Source organism: Pleurodeles waltl, chromosome 5 (genome assembly GCF_031143425.1).
Source record: "Pleurodeles waltl isolate 20211129_DDA chromosome 5, aPleWal1.hap1.20221129, whole genome shotgun sequence".
Classification (NCBI taxonomy): Eukaryota; Metazoa; Chordata; class Amphibia; order Caudata; family Salamandridae; genus Pleurodeles; species Pleurodeles waltl.
The window spans coordinates 1,738,047,954-1,738,069,710 of record NC_090444.1 but is presented as its reverse complement, the minus strand read 5'-3'; the positions used below and the strand labels follow the sequence as shown (position 1 = coordinate 1,738,069,710).

General features: G+C 46.8%; 1 protein-coding gene across 3 annotated transcripts in view; it reads left to right on the top strand.

Annotated features, from left to right (window-relative positions):
- The window catches only part of LOC138296728 (cysteine-rich venom protein-like), a 225,900-nt gene that overhangs the window by 90,457 nt on the left and 113,686 nt on the right, over positions 1-21,757 (top strand). For all 3 annotated transcript variants that reach the window (XM_069236131.1, XM_069236132.1, XM_069236133.1), the window contains exon 4: positions 5,555-5,645. In XM_069236131.1, the coding sequence (XP_069092232.1) occupies positions 5,555-5,645 (91 nt within the window). The remainder of the gene's footprint in view (positions 1-5,554; positions 5,646-21,757) is intronic.

Sequence of the window (21,757 nt, the reverse complement as noted above, 5' to 3'; positions counted from 1 at the left end):
TTGGGGCATGGTCGCTAGTATACTGTCTTCCTACATGCATATCATGTATGCAGAACCAAATTCTTGTATCAATTACCGCATAATCCAATGTGCTACTCTACTGGCCTCTAAAGAAAGTGTGCTTAGCAGGTGTGTCCGAGGGAAAACTGCTGTTCGCGGGGCAAAGGCCATGAGTGATCATAAAGTGAATACATTGGAGCACTCTACTATTTGATTTGGCCTGTTTCTTTAGAGAGGAAAAAGGCGGGATATTCCGTACTGCGTCTCTAATTGAGTTACTTCTGAGAAAGCACAGTTTGGTTCAAGTGTTACATTTAGGTCCCCTACAATAAAAATAAGGTGTGAACTTATATGTTCTGAAACTAGAGCATTTAATACGTAGAAGGTTTTGGACAATTTGTTTGGGGGACCTGGTCTATTGTAAATGTTTACGCATAATAGAAGAGAATCGCACTTCTGCTGTATGGATAAGGCCAATATGTCCTCTGAGTCCACTTCAATTTCTTTAATTTTCCCCTTGACTGTGGTCTTCAGCCATATAATAAGCCCTCCAGCAGGTCTCCCCATCGGGGAGGGGCTTGCTGATTTGCAGTAGGATTTAAAACCTTGCCTAAATACATTATCTATCATCCATGTTTCTTGAAAAAAACAAATATCAAAAATGTCGATGTAGACCCTCCAGTCTGGATCAGCTAATTTAGTACGAATTACTGCCAAATTCCATAACAAAAGGTTTGGAGTTAAATACCCATCGCTTACATTCTTCTTCAGTGGAGGTGTGGGACTACACATATTACCATTTGAGTTTTTAGAGGTAGAATTAAATAAAATGTTTTTTATGCCTGGCAATGGAGATTTCTCTGTCCTTTCAGCGGGAGGCTCTGGTGGGGCCCCCTTTTCCCCAGGAGATGAGGGGTTGAGGAACTCCCTTTGGTCCCATTCAGGAATAAGTCAATCAGATTCATCTGCCAGGAGTAATTGGACAGGACTCTTTAGTGTTGTTGAAGCATTCACGGGGGGACTATCCTGGTTGTTGGATTGGACCAAGGGTCTCTTAGGGGCTAGTGAGTTCATAATTGACACATGGTCATCTTTAGGCCAGCAACTTTTGAAATAGATCTTCGAGCCATTTTTCAAAGGGTTTCACGTTTCTAGAGATAGAAGACCCCTTACCAGATCTGGGGTAGATAACATCAGCTTTATCGTATCAAATTGACCCTCCGATGCGGGATATCGCTGGGCAAAGATTATGGGCCTGATTCTAACTTTGGAGGACGGTGTTAAACCGTCCCAAAAGTGGCGGATATACCACCTACCATATTACGAGTCCATTATATCCTATGGAACTCGTAATACGGTAGGTGGTATATCCGCCACTTTTGGGACGGTTTAACACCGTCCTCCAAAGTTAGAATCAGGCCCTATGTCTGAGTGTATTACAGAGCTGCATTGGCGGGTATGCCGAATCCAGTGTATAACTTTATCTTTTAGGGACATCATGTCTTCTTTAGTATCTGTTACTACGGAGGGAACCCTGCACATATAAATTGAATAATCACAGTCTCTGGGCTGGAGTGCATTTTGTGCAAGATTTACAACCCTTGTATGCTTTGGATGGGCCAATGTTGGCACGTGAGGATTTTTTGCTCCAAAGGGACTATTATGGCCAGATGATGAAGCAGAGTTTGCCTGAACCTGGGCACTAAGTGCCTGTAGTGAAGATTTTTCCTTGATTACCTTGATTTCCCTAGGTACAGGTGCTTTGCAAGGCCTGGTTTTAGTGGATGGCTCATGATTATTTAGATTGCAAAGTTCCATGGAGGTACTTTTAGAACGAAGTAGAGACAAGACCTCAGCTAAAGAAGTCTTTAGGGCTTTCACTTCTTCTTTTAATTCTACAACAAGAGTTAACAAGTCCTTCTGGGTGGAAAGAATAGAATGTTGACTTGTAGCTTGATCATTAGAGACACCCAGATCATCGTTATGGCCCAGGGACTCCAGAACAGAGAAACGGTTTGAACACAGGATCTCATGGACAATCACACTTCTGGCTGGAGTTTCCTCCACACTTGACGAGGCTCCATGTAGGCCCCCATTACTTTGGCAAGGCGGGAGCCTCGTGATGACATCACTGGTAGGGATCTTTCCCTTATCAAAGGGTTTTAGGAAAGTTGTGAGGGAGCCATTTTTTAAACACTTCTATGGATCTTTATCTTTTTTAGTCAACAAGGCCTCCACTTCCTCTATTAAAATGTCAATATCATCTGCCACACAGCCAGACGGAGCGCAAGATGTTTTGAACAACTTAGGAATCTTGGGCTGAGCATTTCCCCCTGACGGGCTATTTTTGGCCTTACGTTTCCCCATAGGAGCAGCTCGCTAAAACTTAAAGATACCTGAAAGCCTGGAAAGAGGAGGTGTCTACACGGAGTTAAAATGTAGAATATCCTACCTTACAACAAAGGGGGATTGCCCAGCCCGGCCTTCTGACGGGCACAGAAGGGCCCGCCCTTGGCCCGGGCTTTGCCAGCGCAGCGGGGTGTTGCGACGCGCTTTGTGCGCCCGCGATGCAGGGCCCATCCCCCTCCGGTCGGCGAATGCTCCTGGGACTCATAGTCCCACCAGGAGCCAGGAGTTAGTTCAAGAAGATGCCTCGGGGTGTTGTGGCGAGCCAGGAGTTAGTTCAAGAAGATGCCCCGGGGTGTTGCAGTGCGCTTTGAAGCACCCGCGATGCAGGGCCCAGCCCCCTCCGGTCGGCGAATGCTCTTGGGACTCGTAGTCCCACCAGGAGCCAGGAGTTAGTTCAAGAAGATGCCCCGGGGTGTTGCGGCGCGCTTTGAAGCGCCCGCGATGCAGGGCCCAGCCCCCTCCGGTCGGCGGATGCTCCTGGGACTCATAGTCCCACCAGGAGCCAGGAGTTAGTTCAAGAAGCTTATTTCAAGTGCTGGGTTTTTGCATTCCAGTCTCCCATAGAGCACGCACTGCCCTGATGTTGACAGTATCCAATCACTGTAGGTCTTTTTTTGATATAACAGTGTCTAATCCTGCTTGACAGGTTTGCTAGGGTTTTACATATAACACTTTGGTGTGTTGGAAAGAGCATAAACAGGATTTCTAAACAATTCTTGCCCAAGCACCCTGCTTTGTTTTAGCAGACATTTGCCTCTGAGTTTACTGAGGGTGCAGCGGCTGCTTCAAAATAGACTTTGGTGTTAGATATGGGAGGGCACTAGTATTTTCAAAGTATACCTTACACACACACCCTCAGCCCTCAGAACCAAGTTAGGTGTGGGCAAAGAACTCTGCTATCATGAAAATGCCCAAAGTGGGTAGGATTGGCCCAAGGGACTTCTCGACATTGGTTAGGACATGCCCAGAAGTCATTCCCACCCATCTGCCTGTTCCAAGCAGAAATGTGGCATCTCCAGGCACCCAGAACACCCCAGGATGTGTGAAAGATCAGAAGAGGATCAAACCTACTCTCTGTGACATAAGGAGCACCTTGAAAGGACTGGACCTGCCCTCTCTCGTACACAGAACAAAGAAGTGGACTCCAAGGGTCATAAGACTGACATCATGTTAATGCAACACGGACACACAAGCTACAAGAGGCCTTTTTTCTCCAACTGCCTAGTGGACCAGTGGCATCTGGACCTGTGCTAGTTCCTGCAATTTGTCCACTAACAGACACACTGCGAGTCTCTAAGTGCCTCCACTGAGATCCTGGGGAGCTTTAGAAGTGTACTCTTGAGATGGATTGGGACTTAAAGGACTAAAGTCAAAAGGTAAAATCTTTGACCAGGATAAACCTAGTTTTTGGATCGGAAACGTACTGCATTGCAGTCAGCATCAAATTGCCTCTAGGCCTCAGTCTACCATGACCATTGACTATCATTGGCAGTTTGTGTTTCTTGGCACTATTTCAACATAAAACTTTAAAAATACATATCACATATTCCCCTTATTGGATTTTGTCATTTTACTGTCATGTCATTTTGAGAATTTTACTCTTTTGTTCCTAATCTAGGTTGGAATTTTTATTGTTTTACATTTCGAATTTATTACTGTTTTGGTACTAAATACTTTACATTTTGTCTTAAGTTAAGGCTGTCTGTTCTGTGCCATAGCTGCCTGTGAGATGAGCTTAGATTAATTGTGTAACTTTGGGGGATCCTTCTGATAATGGTTCAGATTGTTCCCTGAGGTGGGTAGTCATGCACTCCAAATGATGATCCAATTTCCTACAGTTGAGTGTTCAAATTCTGGTGTGGGTGAAATGCAAATTATGTCAGTGAAATTAGTGCAATTCATTAATTTCATGTTATGCAAAATGTGTGAAGTTTCTTGACATCTCAAATTATGAAATGTTGTAGAATGTTTGCACTTGGGAGCCTGGATCATGCTGAAGATGTTTTGCCAAAATACACTAAGGGCCTGATTTAGATTTCAGCGGACGGGTAATTCCATCACAACGGTGACGGATATTTCATCCGTCAAAATATAAATCCCATGGTAAATAATGGGATTTCTATTTTGGTGAATGGGATATCCGTTACAGTTGTGACGGACTAACCCGTCTGCCAAAATGTAAATCAGGCCCTAAGTATTCAGACCACCTCATGCCAGTATCTTCCATGATGTTTTTAATTTTGTCACATTTCCATAAAATGTAGTGAAACTTTGTGAAAAAAACTACCACAATTTTGCATGTCTGTAGCCATAATACTTAAGTATATGCAATCTGTTTGCTCCAGCATTATGAAAAAAGTATTGGCCAGATGAAATTCCTTACTACATGTTTATATGTTATAGGCTAAAACAAATTATGGTAAGTATATAGGCTATTTAGAGGGTCATTCTGACCCTGGCGGCCGGTGGCCGCCAGGGCCACGGACCACGGGAGCACCGCCAACAGGCTGGCGGTGCTCCAATGAGCATTCTGACCGCGGCGGTTCAGCCGCGGTCAGAAGCGGAAAGTCAGCGGTCTCCCGCTGACTTTCCGCTGCTCTTTGGAATCCTCCATGGCTGCGGAGCGCGCTCCGCAGCCATGAGGATTCTGACCCCTCCTACCGCCATCCAGTTCATGGCGGGAAAGCCGCCATGAACAGGATGGCGGTAGGGGGGGTCGCGGGGCCCCTGGGGGCCCCTGCCGTGCCCATGCCAATGGCATGGGCACGGCAGGGGCCCCCGTAAGAGGGCCCCGAAAAGTATTTCGGTGTCTGCCTTGCAGACACTGAAATACGCGACGGGTGCCACTGCACCCGTCGCACCTTCCCACTCCGCCGGCTCGATTATGAGCCGGCATCCTCGTGGGAAGGTCGTTTTCCCCTGGGCTGGCGGGCGGTTTTACTGGAACCGCCCGCCAGCCCAGGGGAAAACTTGTAATACCCGCCGCGGTCTTTTGACCGCGGCGCGGTAATTTGGAGGGCGGGATCCTGGCGGGCGGCCTCCGCCGCCCGCCAGGGTCATAATGAGGCCCTTAGTCTCATAAGTGGTTTCATGTATTAATTTCTTGCACAATTGCTTCAAACAAGGTATTTCTCTTTTTAACTAGAGGTGGAGCGATGATGCTGCAGCCGTCGCGCTAGTTTGGATTCGTAAATGCCACTTTGGCCACCACCCTGTGAGGATGAGACCTGTTAATGGTAAGTCAAATATTACTTTGATTTTTTTAAATGCCCTGATTTCTTTATTTGCCCTTTATGTTCTAACTACACTTTACTAAGGGCCTGATTTAGATCTTGACGGGGTTTACTGCTCTCAACCTGCTGGGGAGGACCCAAGTACTCCGTCAAGTTGACATAGTTATGAAAGCTGTATTTAGATGTATCGCGGCTAAGCTGCTGAGTGCCTCAACAGAGTGTGCTCCCTGGCCATCAGGCTGGCGGGTTCCAACTGACCATATTTAGATGTTACAGTTCTGCAGGCATTGTACTGGGGGTGGATTGAGGAGTGCATTGCGGGAGCCAATGTACATTGTACAATGGCAGTAGCTATGGAAAACATGCTTGTAACCCCCCATGTACTTTAGCCATATGTGTCCACCTGAATTACACACTCTATAACACACAACATCCACACAGTGGTCCTTTGCCATCCCACTACAACACATGTACATGTAGAAAACACACAATGGCATACATCCGAAACACATCATATGCACATTATTGATTCTACACCCATGTACAATAGAACAACAACTAGCAACACAATGACACACTCAGCTACACAAACACACACATAAAAAAGCAAACCTACACACATCACAATGACCAGAACACAAAAATAACACTCACCTGAATGTTGTGCTCCGCAACACACAACCAATCATACATCACAAATGTCAGACCCACATGCAAGTGGCACACATACAGACACAGATACATTACACACTCCATCTACCTCTACCACAACCAGCCAATCCACTCACACACCTCCCAAAAAAAGCTTTAAGGGGTCAGACATGTGCCCAATAGATGTCCATCCATGAGGAAGACACCCCTGGACTAAATGCAGGAGACTAGTGAAGGGCAACAGAGCCAGGGGAAATTGCACTATCTAAACATTTTTCACTGACACATGAGATACATTACTAAAATAATATACATGAGAATAGGAGTACATGTGTGATGACTTGAGTCCAGCTTTTGCACAGTGTCCCACATTGTGTAGTGCAATACAATTCATTATGTCATTGGAATTTAATTGTTATCCCATTGATATGCATGTATTGACTCACATACACATCTGGAAGCAGTATATTTTACTTACAGGTCCCATTTCAAAGTGCACACATGAACTTGGTTTACAATTGTGATGTTATTATTTTGGTGCAAGCATTCATTTGGTAATGTGTACTGGTGGGTCTACAATAATGTCTGATACAGATAGTTTACATGCATGTCACTAGTTATTTTCATAAATATGTATGTAACGTGTCCCACTGCAGTGGTTCCAAGCTAATGTTAAGTGACCAAACAACGTTCACTAGTTATATGTAATGCTTAACTTCGAGTCCAGCAATGACTGGGGTTGTATTTCCCTCGTGGACCAGTGGCAGCAGGAACAGCAGATCTTGCAGAGTTAGGTCCAGTCGAACACCGAAGTGGAAATTGTAAAAAAAGGGAGGTTTTTACCCCATTTCCCTACCAATTCACTAACTCAAGTGAGATGGTTACACCACCACAGTTGCCTTGATTGGAAAGCACATCATAATTTGATTGGCAGGAAAAGTGGCTGGAGTCCTGCCACTATATCCAATTGCGCTGTCGACACAGGTGGATATTCCTGGAGGAGTTGGCAGGCCTTTTGTGGTCTTTTATCTTTGGGACCGCCAACATCTAATACAGCGGGCAGATTGGAAATCTGACAGAAAAGAGATGGCTGGACCGATTCCTCCAATATCTAAATCAGGCCCTAAGTGTCAGGGATTGACATTAAACAGCTGTAAAGTCTGGCTTTATTTATTACTTAATACTTCATACTTATTAAAAGTACCTATTTCAGTAAAACATTGATGGTTTGTAGGAGGCTGGCCTGGTTTGTACTGTGTACCTAAGGTACTTACACCTTACACCAGGTCCAGTTAACCCTTATTAGTGAAATGCAGACAGTGTCTAGAAGCCAGGCTCTCTAGGGGTAGTGTGAATGAGCAGCCAAGGCCTAACTAGGAGACATGCAAAGCTCATGCAATACCACTGTCGTCACACACTACCCACACACATGAAAGAAATTACTCAGTGTTACAAAAATAAAGGTACTGTATTTTGGTGACACAAATGCCAAAAATACCATAGAGACTATACTCCCTTGGTCCTGGGGGAATGCAAACCATATACTAAGAAAGTGGAATGCTAATGTCCGTTTCCCACCTAGGCAAGTGTAGTGTGTAGAGGGGCGCTGGGAGTATTAGCAAACACCAAAGGTAAGTAATAGAACCTACCCCAGAGCCCAGTAGCTTTCCTAGAACACACAAGAAAGAAGATATTGCAAGAACCAGAAGAAACTTCAAGACACCAGTGATGGATTCCTGGACCTAAAGACCTGTGGAAGAAGAGGGCCAATTTCTAAGAAGCACTGAAGAGTCCAGGGAGAACAGGAGCCCCTGCTTACCCGGATGAAGGTGCAAAAGAAGAACCACCAGTGAAGAACAACAGTCAGTACTGCACCCAAGAAGACAGATGCAGGTTTCTGGTTGGCGCAGTAGATGTCCCACACTGGATGGATGATTGCAGTCTGGTTTGCATTGCTGGATTCTGCCAACAATCCTAGGCACACACAAAGTTCGCGGTTAGCAGAAAATGGTGCTGCCTGGGACCAGGAGGTACCTGGTGGAATCTACCCAGGAGGATGAGTCAGAGGGGGCTCTCAGCAACTCAGAGAGCCCTCAGAAGACCAGGCAGCACACACAGGAGTCCCACAGCATGGGGACAAGAAGGTGAAAAAGGAGGCCCACGCAGCACTACAACAAGGGATCCCACGCAGCCTGAAAACCACTCAGGAAGCTGTGCATCACACAATAGAGTGCTGGGGCCGGAGCTCCACAGTGCATGAAAAATGTAGTGGAAGGACGCCAACAAGCCTTAGCAACTGAAAAACACGTAGTGCATGGGATACTGTCTTGCTTACAGAGGCAAGCTCTTACCTCCACCTAAGTTGGACAGTAGGACGTCAGTACCATCGGGACCACTTCAGTCCACCACCATGAAACTGGATCCACAGACTTCATCAGGAGAGGGGACCTACGCCACCAGTCATCATTGCAGAGGGGTGCCTGCTGAAGCAGGGAAGTGACTCCTTCACTCTAAGGGAGATTCCTTCATTCTTCTGGTGCAGGCTGAAGACAGGCTGTCCTCGAAGGATGCATGACCTGGAAACAGTTGCAGTTTCTGGCAGGAGCTGAAGATAAAATGTTGCAGAGGTAATCTTTGCTTCTTTGTTGCAGTTTGTAGAGTTCCTGGAGGGTCCAGATGCAGTTTCTTTGGCAAGAAGGTGAAGTAAAGGATTCAGAGGATTTCTGCTGGAGTCTTGCAATCCGAATCGGAAGAACCACCAAAGAGAGAGACCCTAAATAGCCCTGCAAGAGGGATTGGTCAGCTAAATGGGTAAGCACCTATGAGGGGAGGGCTCTGATGTGACCTGCTGGCACTGGCACTCAGATGCTCCCAGAGTGCCCTGCCAACTTGGAATTCAAGATAGCAAAACCCAGGGATCCTCTGGAGGAGCTCTGAGCAGCACCCCTGGGATGGTTATGGACAGGGGAACCCTGAACTGGTGTAAACTGGATTATACAAGGAGGGCACCATCTATGTGCTTCAAAGCATTTCCAGAGGCTTGAGGAGGCTACTCCTCCCAAGCCTGTAACACCTATTTCCACAGGGAGAGGGTGTAACACCCCTCTCCAAAAAGAAATCCTTTGTTCTGCCTTTCTGGGCTTGAGCTGCTCAAGCATCAGGAGGGCAGAAACCTATCTGTGAGGTGGCAGCAGCTGGGGCTGCCTGGAAAACCTCACAAGGCTGGAATGGCAATACTGGGGGTCCTATAAGGAGCCCCCAGAGTGCATGGAATCATACAACCAATGCTTGAAAAAGCATTGGGGAATAATTTCAACATGTTTGATACCAAACATGCCTATGTTTGGAGTTACCATTATGTAGCTGGACACAGGTAGTGACCTATGCCCAGTGCACATGTAAAATGGCATCCCTGCACTCATGATGTCCGGGAAAATGGTCTTGGAGGTCTTGGGGGCACCTCTGCTAGTGCAGGTTTGCCCTCACACACAGGTACTCAGCACCCTGCCCTTAGGGCTGAAGGGCCAGCTATAGGGGTCACTTATAAGTGACCTGGTGCAGTGTAAATGGCAGTGAAAGGGTGCATGCACCCAATGCCCTGGGTACCTAGATGCCATATACTAGGGATGTATAAGGGGGCAACAGTATGTACATTTTTGGTGAAATACTGGGCTACCAGTATGCAGTGACAACATTTAGAGGAGAGAGAGCCTAATCACTGGGGTCCTGGTTAGCAGTCAAACACACTGACACCAGGCAGAAAATCGTGATAACCATGGCAAAAAGTGGGTACTTTCCTACATGGTTGGTGTGTCAAAATAGCTTTTTATTACCAAACAACAGCCTGCATGTGAAACAATATATTGAGTGAGTCACTTTAAAGAAGTACATCGTTCATCTTCTTAAAAGGTTCCATTAACAATAAATATATAGTGATTTTTTTTATAAGCCCAAAGTCATTTAGGCATGAAGAAACAAGACAATATTGCACATTATTCCTAAGGTACAGGTATATTAAGTAATTTGCCCAGAATCTCAAAATGTTGAGCCAGTGTCAAAATTCAAACTGGTTCTCCATATTCCAAAGTCAGCAGCTCCAGCTCTAGCAGTTGGCAGTCTGCGCTGTCTCATACAAGAGAATGGAAAGACTTCCCGCCGGACACCAGAGCCACTTCTCAGTCTTTAACTTCTACAAGAGACTGATCCCAAAGCTTTTTATTAGACTACCGGCTCAACCAGCACAGTCCTCTCCTTTTGGGCCTGATTTAGAAGTCAGTGGGGGACAAAACTTCATCATAAATGATATGGATATCCCATCCACAATATCACAATCCCATTCTATCATTTGGGGATCATAATATGGCGGACAAGATATCTGGCACATTTGCAACAAAGTATTCCTTCTGCCAATGTCTAAGTCAGGCCCTTTGTTCTAATGCCTGAATATCCTCCTCGGTGAGATGTGCACTATACAAATAACATAACATAAATAAGCCATGTCTTCTTCCAGTGCTCAAGTGTGGCATTTTCTTGCTTACTGGGAAATTGTGTGCTGATCGAAGTTGATATGAATTTTATGAGCTGTAAATATGTAGCTACTTACTTGAGCGATCGCTGATGAAAATTGGAACTCTTTATATACAAGATTTTTGACAGTATGTATAATAATAACCTAACCCCCTGCCTCCCCACCACACACACAATAAGCCTCCCTCTCCTCAACAATACACAAAAAAGCACCGGAAAACCTTGATAAGATGATTTAAGAATAAGTTCCACAGTAATTTTCACTCCTCTGTGGATCCTCCTCCCATTGCGGGGGTGTATGAATGTGTGCCTTAATGTCTAGGCATAGTTGCGGTACATGGTGGCCCCCTTTCATTTGAGTAGGTTTCATCTGGGGATCTTTGAATAGGCCACCTAGGGCCAGATGTAGAAAGATTCCAAATTGCGATTTGCAATTTGCGAGTCCCTGCGACTCGCAAATTGCAAGTCGCAATTTGGAATGCAGAAAGGTGTCTCAGACACCTTCTGCAACTCGCTATGGGGTCGCAAAGACCCACCTCATAAATATTTATGAGGTGGGTCGCAGTTTGCGACCCCATAGCGAGTCTAGGCACTCACGGGGATGGTGGCCTGCTGGAGACAGCAGACCACCATCTCCGTGACTGCTTTTAAATAAAGCAGTTTTTTTTTTTCTCTTTGCAGCCCGTTTTCCTTAAAGGAAAACGAGCTGCAAATAGAAAAAAATACCGAAACCTTTTGTTTCGGTTTTTTTCAGAGTAGGCAGTGGTCCATAGGACCACTGCCTGCTCTGAAAAAATAATTTTGTGAGCATTCACAAAGGGGAAGGGGTCCCATGGGGACCCCTTCCCCTTTGCGAATGAGTTACCATCCACTTCAAGTGGATGGTAACTGCGAGTTGATTTGTGACCGCTTTCGCGGTCACAAATCAACTTAAATCGCGGTGCGAGTCGCAAATAGGAAGGGAACACCCCTTCCTATTTGCGAGTCGGAAACACATTTTGCGAGTCGGTTCCGACTCGCAAAATGTGTTTCTGCATCGCTTGAGGGCTTTTGCACCTCGCAAACGGCGTTTTTCGCCGTTTGCGAGGTGCAAAAGCCTACCTACATCTGGCCCCTAATTCTCTATAGATTCTTCTTTTCTGAAAGATAAAAGGAAAAGTAATAGAAAATGAAGTACCTATAGAGCCACCTATATAAATGATAGCGATGAAGTAAAATTCATATTTTTGAAAGCTAAGATGGACAATTAACAGGATTTGAAGTTACACAGTTTATAATTTGAGGAATCCAGTCCAACTACTATTTGTTTGAGTAATTATTTGGTAACAAGAGTGTACTTACAACTACAGAGTTCATCTAATTGGATTGTTTGGTGTTTTGTACTGTATAATGTATATAGAAGTTTGCAATATGATTTTAAGTGGATTCTTTGATATGAAATGTATGTAGATTGAAGAATGGATATGTGATTGTGACATGTTTGAGGGTGTTTGATTACATAGTGAATAATGGAGTGTTGTTTTTCTTAGCTCTCTTTTTAATAAGACAAGATGATTGGTAGTAGGACAATATCTGACTAGATCATTGAATGAGATGTCAAAACAAAATAAAAGTGGACAATCTATACAGTTTGATCTCTTGACTTGAGCCATGATTATTGGTTAATAATGTGTTTTGGTTGCATGTGGGGATTTGCTCTGCTTTAATTTTTGTTGTTGAAAATGTTCCCTGCCACAGGAACCTATTTTTGTTGCAGAGAGTCCCTAGATGTATATTTACTGGATCCTCAATGGGTCATGTGACCGCGCCATTTGTAGGATGTGGCATGGTCTCTATAGTTAAGCAATTTAACTATCTTTGGCAATTGGAGGACCTCTTTCAGGGTTCCTGTAGGGCTGCTCCACCATGTACATTTTGGAAGCCTGCCCGTCCAACACCATCTCTAACAACCATTATTCCACAAAAAGGTTAGCACTCTAGCCTTCCTCCTTTGAAGGAATTCCGATCAAGCACACATTGTTGCACCTGGAGTAGCCCTTGCCATACTCTCATTGGTTCATCAAGTGCAGTACAGCCTTTTGTAGTTGCTTAATCTGAGAGGCCCCCTATGACACCAATGACAAGACCACAGCCAAAGTATTCTCTGTCTCAGAAAACTTGGCCGCAAGCTTCTTGTGGTCAGAATACAACAGGCCCACATCCAATGCCACTGCCTCAATATTATGCTCCAGCCCAGTCATAGTGTCCCCTATCACTGCCAGGATCATTGCCTTACTAGCCTCCAGGGGGTCCTTCTCATCTGCCCAGTGCCAGTGCAGTGGGCTCACTCTGGACTGTGTTGCACTTGGCGGTGCCATTTTGGAGCATTTTGATTACACTATCACTGTCCTGGTGGCCCCAATCTCTCTCCAATCCAATGAGATTCCAGGGACTCCTGCAGGTCCTCCTACCCGAAGACTTCCAACAATGCCAGTTGTTCCTTATTATACCACCCAGGGTGAGCGTTTTTCAGGCAGTTAATTGGTGGGGACTCCTGGGCTGGGCCCTGGTGCTGGCACCAGTTGGCTGTCCTCTGCCCCTTCCAGCAATGCCCTGTTGTAGGTGGGCACCAGGGTGCCCCTGGTTAGTCCTGAGGTTGGGGCTATTCATTCTTGTGGTGCCATTTGGGCCATCCCCAGCCCACCATTAACTGGAACCCTGCCCCATTGCAATCCAGGGCTACATTTCAGGGCATCCACTGGATCTTTTTATTTTCCCAACAGGTTCATCAGCCCCCTGCACCTGGATTGGGATGCCCCTGAGGCAAGCCCCAATCCCTCCCAGGGATCATCAACAGGGGCACCCATCTCCCGTGGGCACCTTTGCCCAGTTATGCTCTTCTGAGCGGTCTTTGCCTCTGCCATGCACACAGCCTTCAGCGGGTTACCCTTGCCTCACTTTGGCTTCAGACTGCCTCTCCACTCAGGAGGCCGTGCCCCTCTTAGGACCACACAATGCAAGTCTTGCTCCCATCCTTCAGCTGTCTCCATGAAGCTGTCAGAGCCACTCCAGTGGGGCCCAAATGCACTGCTGGTGGTGGGTGCATGCCTTCATCTCACCCCATTCGGGTCAGAGGTACTTCAGGATAAAGTGCCTACTGCTCCTTTTGGCCATCTTGGCCACGTCCCCCAAGAGATGGAACATTTTCATTGAAAAATAGTAGAAAAGAGAAGGGTTAATTTTCTTCAATTTCATGCAAAGATACTTGGAGACATATTAACCAAACAGTAGTAAGACCTCAAAGGCATATTTACAAGCCCCTTTGAGCTTCAGGAACATCACTTTTCATGACAGTCCAGTGACACACACTGCAGGGCCATATTTACAAGGCCATGTAAAGCCACCCTGCATGACTTTTCATGGCCTTCTAGATATGCACTGCGGCAATGCAGTGCAAGTTGATGCGTTGCCTCACCCTGTGATAGGGAGGCATGCCATGGGCATTACGGTGGGTGTTCCCACAAAACACCCATGGCATTTGACACTTTCCCAGATTTACGCGATTTCGTAAACCTGGGTATGCATCAAAAGCCTTTGCCTCCCCAGGGAGGGCTAAAGAAGTGCAACACACAGAAATACCTTTATTTCACCTTGTTTTTCCTTTTCTATGTGTTCTGAAATCACTTTTGTAAACTTGTTAAGTGTTAGATTGGGATTTACTATCCAAAGTAAACCCTGATTTCCGCTGGTTTTTATTCCAAAGTAACACAAAAATGTGCAATGCAGTGCTTTGTTTATTTTTGCATCAAGTTGGTGTTTTATGGGAGGTGCATGCAACCACACATGGGTTTTGACACAAATCCCTGTCTACAAACACTTGTAGAGAAATTTGTGTCACAATCTTATGAGTCCTTGATGGATGCATAAAAAGGGGAGATGTTTTCATTTCTCAATGCTTTTGTAATTTTGCATGTGTGCTGCTTTTTACAGCACACATACAAAGGGGGGAAGCATTAAAGCATAGTTTTGTACTGAAAGGGTCACCTTCCAGTACAAAACCTGTGGTTCAGAGAATGCACACACCTTTACACTATTGCTCAAGGAGAGTGTGTGCATTGTGCATGGCTGCCAAAAAACACCAGCACACAGGGAGAGAAACAATGCTCTTTATCTTTTCTCTCTCCCTTTGATACAAGGAACTGTTGCATCTTCGCTGCAGCATTGCCTTGTATCAAAGAATAGTAAATCTGGGCTGCAAACTCACACAATCTCCTCACTGCCTGTCACGGATTCTCACTCACTTTCGTTCACACACACATGCTTGTACCTACATACACACTGTCACTAATGCACAAACTTTCTCACATGAACACTCTCACCTGCAAGTACATAGTAAACATATATATAAAACATTTTTGTTTTCCACAGCTCCCACCAAAGGCCTTGCAACAGTGAAAACTGAATTTGGCAGTATTTCACTGTCAGGACATATAAAACAAATTAGTATATGTCCCACCTTAAACATACACTGCACCCTGCCCATGGGGCTACCTAGGGCCTACCCCAGGGTGTCTTATATGTAAGAAAAGGGAAGGTTTAGGCCTGGCAAGTGGGTACACTTGCCAAGTCGAATTGGCAGTTTAAAACTGCAGACACTGCAGTGTCATGTCTGAGCCATGTTTACAGGGCTGCAAATGTGGGTGGAACAACCAGTGCTGCAGGCCCACGAGTAGCATTTCATTCACATGCCCTGGGCACCTCTAGTGTACTTTACTAGGGACTTAGTAGTAAATCATATCTGCCAATCATGGATAGCCAATTATACATACATTTTACATAGGAGCACTTGCACTTTAGCACTGGTTAGCAGTGGTAAAGTGCCCATAGTATCAAAAACAGCACAAACAGAGTCCAGCACACACCAACAACCTGGGAAGCAGAGGAAAAAAGTTAGGGGAGACCACGCCAAGGATGCCAAGTCTTACACATGTACCCCCCAGCTGAAAGTGGGGAGAAACTACCCAACCTCATGGGAGTTCTCATCACTCAGGCTGAGGAATCAGGACAGACCATCAGCATTGCCGTGTTCTGTACCATGGCGGTGTGCCACAGTAAAATCCATCCCCTGTAGGGAAATGGACCACCTCAACAGTTTTGGATTTCTCACCCCTCATCTACATTAACCATCTGAGGGGCCTGTGGTCTGTCTGAACCCGAAAGTGAGTCCCAAACAAGTAAGGTCTTAGCTTCTTCAGCGCCCAGACCATAGCAAAACCTTCATGCTGTATTGCAGTCTACCTACTTTCCCTGGGAAGGAACCCACTGTTATTGAAGGCTACAGGTTGATGTAGGCCCTCTTCATTTAGCTGTAATAACGCTGCTCCTATACCATGCCCTGAGGCAATAGTTTGCACAACAAACTCCTTGGAGAAATCAGGTGCCTTCAGCACAGGTACTGTCCAGAACACCTTCCTTGGTTGCTTCTTGGAAGTCAGCTTATTCAAGGGGGCAACAATGGTGCTATACCCCTTGACAAAATGTCTGTAATAGCCAATGAGGCCCAAAAAGGCCCTCGCCTCATTCTGGGTCTTGGAAGGCTCCCAAGCAAAAATGGTGTTCATTTTTGGCTAAAGGAGTTCCACCTGGCTACTCCCTACCTGGTGTCCCAAATACACCACTGAACCCTGCCCTATCTGGCACTTATTGGCCTTAATAGTAAAGCTTGCCTTTTGCCAGGCCTCCAACACTCTGCAGAGGTGCTGCAAGTGTTCCTCCCAAGTGGAACTGAACACTGCAATGTCGTCCAGGTATGCTGAACTGATATCATCCAGCCCAGTCAACACCTGGTTGACCAATCTCTGAAAGGTGGCAGGGGCATTTTCATCCCAAATGGCATCACTTTAAACTGGAAGTGCCCATCTGGGGTAGGAAATGTTGACCTCTCCTTGGCCCCCTTCAAGTCAGAGGTCCTAAGGTACTTGGCAGCTCCCAACCGATCGATGAGCTCATCAGCTCAGGGGATGGGGTGCACATCAGTCTTATTGACCACATTGAGACCCCGGTAGGCCACACAGAACCAGAGTTCTGGTGTGGCACCAGGAGCAGCAGTTGGGATCTTCTGGGGCCAGATTCCCGTGCCCCTTGCCCTTCCTCCTACTGGCAGACCCCTGAGACACTGTTTCAGGATCCAGAGGCTTCCAAATACCTTGACAGGCTGCCATGGACCGGGTAGATACGCATACCCACCCAGGCAGACTCAACATCTCCAAGTGTGACCTGTGTTCCACCTCCTTCCAAGGGGAATGCTCCAGGTCATTGCCAAGCAAACAATCCACAGGAATGGTTGGATTCACAGCTATTTTCAAGGAACCTGAGACCTACCCTCCCCAATCAAAGGGAACCTGTGCCACTCTGCACAGGCGCTCTGAGTTGTCCACTGCAACTACTTGGTGAAGTAAACATGGATCTATCTGCTCTTCAGACACCATGTGACCCCTCACTATGGTCACACTGGCTCCTGTGTCTCTCAGAGCCTGCACCCTCTGTCTATTTTATACTCACCCACTGCCTGTACTTCTTACTGTTCTCAGGCACTAGGGTTTTCTGGAACATCTCACTGTCCCCTAGTGAGACAAGGGTCATCTCAGCAGGCTCCCACCCATCTGGAACCAACTCCTCCCCAAGTGCTACACTGGCCAAAACCTGTGACTGAGCACCAGTGGGTGACGGTGTACCCTTGGGATATTTAGAGTCCCTCCTTACATGACCCACCTGGTCACATGGGAAGCACTTGCGGGGACGCCCCTCCGTAAGTTTCCCTTAGGAGAACCATGGTTTGTTCTCAAAAGTGGGCTGAGAATCCTTCCTCTGGGAACTAGGTTGGGGCCCTTTAGATAACCCCTCTCTGTTTACCCTTAGCCCCCCATTCTTCTGAGAGGGACCCTGTCCACCCTTGGTGTGGTCTCCTCCATATCTCTTCTGGACCCTGATGCAATCCCAACGGTCCACTTCCTGCGCAAGCTTCCTGGGATCAGTTAGCTTGCTGTCAATCAGGTGCTGGCACAGCTCTAGAAAACAAAGACTATACAGATGCTTTCAAACAATCAAATGGTACAGTCCCCCAAAAGTTATGACCTTACTGCCCTTCACCTAACCATCCAGTGACCTTTGAAAAAGAGTAAACACCTTACAGCCATGTTTGGGATTCCTTCTTTTTGTAGAACCTTACCTTGTCCTTGTACTGCTTCAGGTCGAGACCATACCTTGTGAGTAGGGTGTCCTTCATTATAGAGTAAGTGAGCCCCTGAGGATCCCTTAAGGATGTCAGAGTATTCCTTCCCTCTACCTCAAAGTGATTCCACAGACCCACCCCCGAATGTGCTTCAGGGACCAGATTCATGTGGAAGCAGACTCATACCTGTTAAACCACCAGTATATGTCATCTTCCCTCTTGTAATCTTTCACCAGGTCTTTAGGAATGTGCACCTTCCTCACAGGCTGCACTGTGGTACTGCTGCCACCATCTCTACTAGACTGGCTCATCTGATCTAGTTCCCTCAAACTAAGCTCATGAGCCAGTAGAATTGTATTATCTTCTATGGCCATTCTCAGCTTCTCTAACTCCAGCTGGTGATCCCTCTCTGCCTGTCTGTCCTGCAACTCTTCAGGAGTCAGACCCTAGGATGACACTGCTACCTGCCCTGGAGACCCCACCCCCAGGCATAACAGGTCCACCCACTACACTATTCTGTATACTCTGCACCTCTTCATCCTCATCCTCATCTTCCTCCTCTGTGTGCCCCTCCAGCCTCCTTGGCTGCCACCCAGGCCCTCAGTGCCTTTTGCAGCTCCTCCTTCCTGGTGGAGACAGGCAAGATCCTTACAGAACTGTTTTGACTGAGCAACTGTGTAACTTTCCAATTTCCCTAATTCAAAAGCAGCTCCAGCTGGTGTATCTCCTGATTGAGACAATATGGTAAATCAAAAAGTACAAAATTCCAAGGCAGAAAAAGAGTTCCCAATGTAAAGTTCAAGAATCAATTAAGATCACCAAAAATATGGAAGCAGGAAAAGTCCCCCCCAAAAAAGCAAAAACAAGTAGTATATGTTCACGTAATGGTCTGCACTGAAAACAGTAGTGTACATTTAATCACTGTATGTCAAGTACAAATACAAGTCCTATCCTAACTGCTGATCACCACTGTTAGAAATGGGATCTTTGGTTGGCGGTCAGGTAACCCCCTGTCCAAGCAAGGACCTTCATTCTAGTCGAGGCAACAGGAGAAACACATCTGGTTAACCTCCATTCACCCCTTTGGTAGCTTGGCATGAGCAGGCAGGCTTAACGCAATGCAATATGTAAAATATTTGTACCAACACACACAGTAACACAGTGAAAACACTACAAAATGGGCATCACACCAGTTTAGAAAAATAGGCAATATTTATCTAAATCAAATAATACCAAAATAACAAAAATCCAACTTAGACAAGCTAAAATTTGAATTTTCAAAACAATAAGGGGGTCATTACGACCTCGGCGGTCTTTTTGCAAGACCGCTGAGAGACCGCCGTGCGGAAGACCGCCTGTGCAGGTGGTTTGCCGCTCGACGTATTATGACTGTTGGCTGCTCTCCATCGTAATTCCGACGGAGAGCCGCCAACAGCCATACTTGCGGGCATCGGGGAAGTGGAGGTTGCTCCACCTCCACCGCCACGCCAACAGAACACCGCCCAGCGAATCACGTCCTGTGATTCGCCGTGGCAGTGTTCTGTTGGCGGTGTGGTGTCGGCGGAGCTGCCCCCATGGCTCCCGTCCCCTCCTGGAGGATCGACGGACCAGGTATGTCGATCGTCTGTTAGGGGAGGGGAGTGGGGGGGTGTTGTATGTTGTGTGCGTGCATGGGGTGTGCCTGTGTGTATGTAGAGGGGGTGTGTGGGTGCGTGTATGCTTGCGGGGGTGTTGTGTTCATGGGAATGAGTGCGTGTATGGCTGTGGTTATAGCTGTATGGATGTGTGCATGTATGTTTGAATGTGGGTGTGCGTGTCTGACTGTGTGTGTGGATGTAGGCATGTATGTCGGGGTGTGTGCGTGTGTGTGTTGGTGGTGCCTGCATGCGTGTCAGGTGTGTGTGAGTAATGTTATGTTGGGGGTCGGGTGGGAAGGGGGGCCCTGTCACCTTTGGGGGGTGGCAGGGGTGGTGGGGGGTGTAGGGGAGGGAGTCATGGTGGGGGTGGAGGGTGGGGGAGACCCCTATCAGTGCCAGGGAAAGAATTCCCTGGCACTGATAGTGCTTACCGCCATGGATTTCATGGCAGTTGAAACCGCATGAAATCCACGGCGGTAAGCCGGGTCCAAATACCGCCGGCGGTATACTGACAGACGCCGGACTGGAGACCCAGGTATCCAGCCCGGCGGTCATCTCCGCCCTGGCGGGCGGGACGAAGAACCAGCGGATGACAATGGCGGTAAACGCCATGGTCATAATTCACCAAGGTAAGACCGCCAGCCTGTTGGCGGTCTTACCGCCGGTTCTCCGCCATCCGCCAGGGTTGTAATGACCCCCTAAGAGTCTTACTTCCTCGAAAACAATGGTACAAAGTACCTGGTAGGCGTCAAAAGTAAAGCTGCACGGGTGAGGTGTGTCAGAAAAGCCAGTGATGCGCTGAATCCTTCCTCGTAAGGGAGGCCGTGCGTCATTTTTTCTCCGGTCGGATCAGCGATGCGTCATTTTTCTCCCTCGCAAGAGAGCAATATGTCGATTTCTGGTCGGGGCACCTCGGATCTGCACAGAGTTGGGTTGACTTTGACGCCCAGGCAAGATGCGTGGAAAATCCTGTCGCTCAGTGTTAAAAAAACGTGCTGCTTGGGGTTTGCGTAATTATCAGCAGCGGCAAGCAAATGTGGCACATCGCTTCTCCAGCCGCGATGTGTTGATCTCCCAGCCGGGATGCAGGTGAAGCGTTGATTTTAGCCGTGAAGCCAGCGGTGTGCGGTTTATCAGCTGACTTGCAGATGGTGCATTGAAACTTTCTCTGCATGGCGTTCTGTGCGTGGATTTTCAGCTCTTGTCTGCCAACTTCACCTTGCACCTCTTGGCAGGGCAGGAATCTCAGCAGAGTCCAGGGTCTGGCAGAGGAAGTCTTTGATGGCCCTGAGACCTTAAAACAGGAGACAAGTTAAATTCAACCCCTTGGAGATTCTTCACATGCAGGAATATACCACAAAGTCCAGCCTTTGTCCCCTTTCACAGGCAGAAGCAGCAACTTCAGGATAGCCCAACAAAGCACAGTCACAGGCAGTGGCAGCACGTCTCCTCAGCTCTTCTCCTTGGCAGAGGTTCCTCTTGGTTCCAGAGGTGATCTAATTTTCAGATGTTTTGGGTCCAACACTTATACCTCTTTCTGCCTTTGAAGTAGGCATACTTCAAAGGAAAGTCTCTGTTGTTCACAAGATTCTGCCTTGCCCAGGCCAGACCCCAGACACACACCAGGGGGTTGGAGACTACATTGTGAGAGGGCAGGCACAGCCCATTCAGGTGTAAGGGACCACTCCTCCCTCCACTCTAGCACAGATGGCTCATCAGGATATGCAGGCTACACCCCAGCTCACTTTGTCTCACTATCTAGAGGAGATTCACAAACAGCCCAACTGTCAAACTGACCCAGATAGGGAATTCACAAACAGGCAGAGTCACAGAATGGTAAAAGCAATCAAATGCCTATTTTCTAAAAGTGGCATTTTCAAACTAACAATCTGAAAACCAACTCCTCTAAAGGATGTATTTTTAAATTGTGAGTTCAGAGACCCCAAACTCCATATTTCCATCTGCTCTCAAACGGAAACTGCACTTTAATAATATTTAAAGGCAGCTCTCATGTTACCCTATGAGAGAGATAGGCCTTGCATCAGTGAAGACTGAATTTAGCAGTATTTCACTGTTAGGACATGCAACAC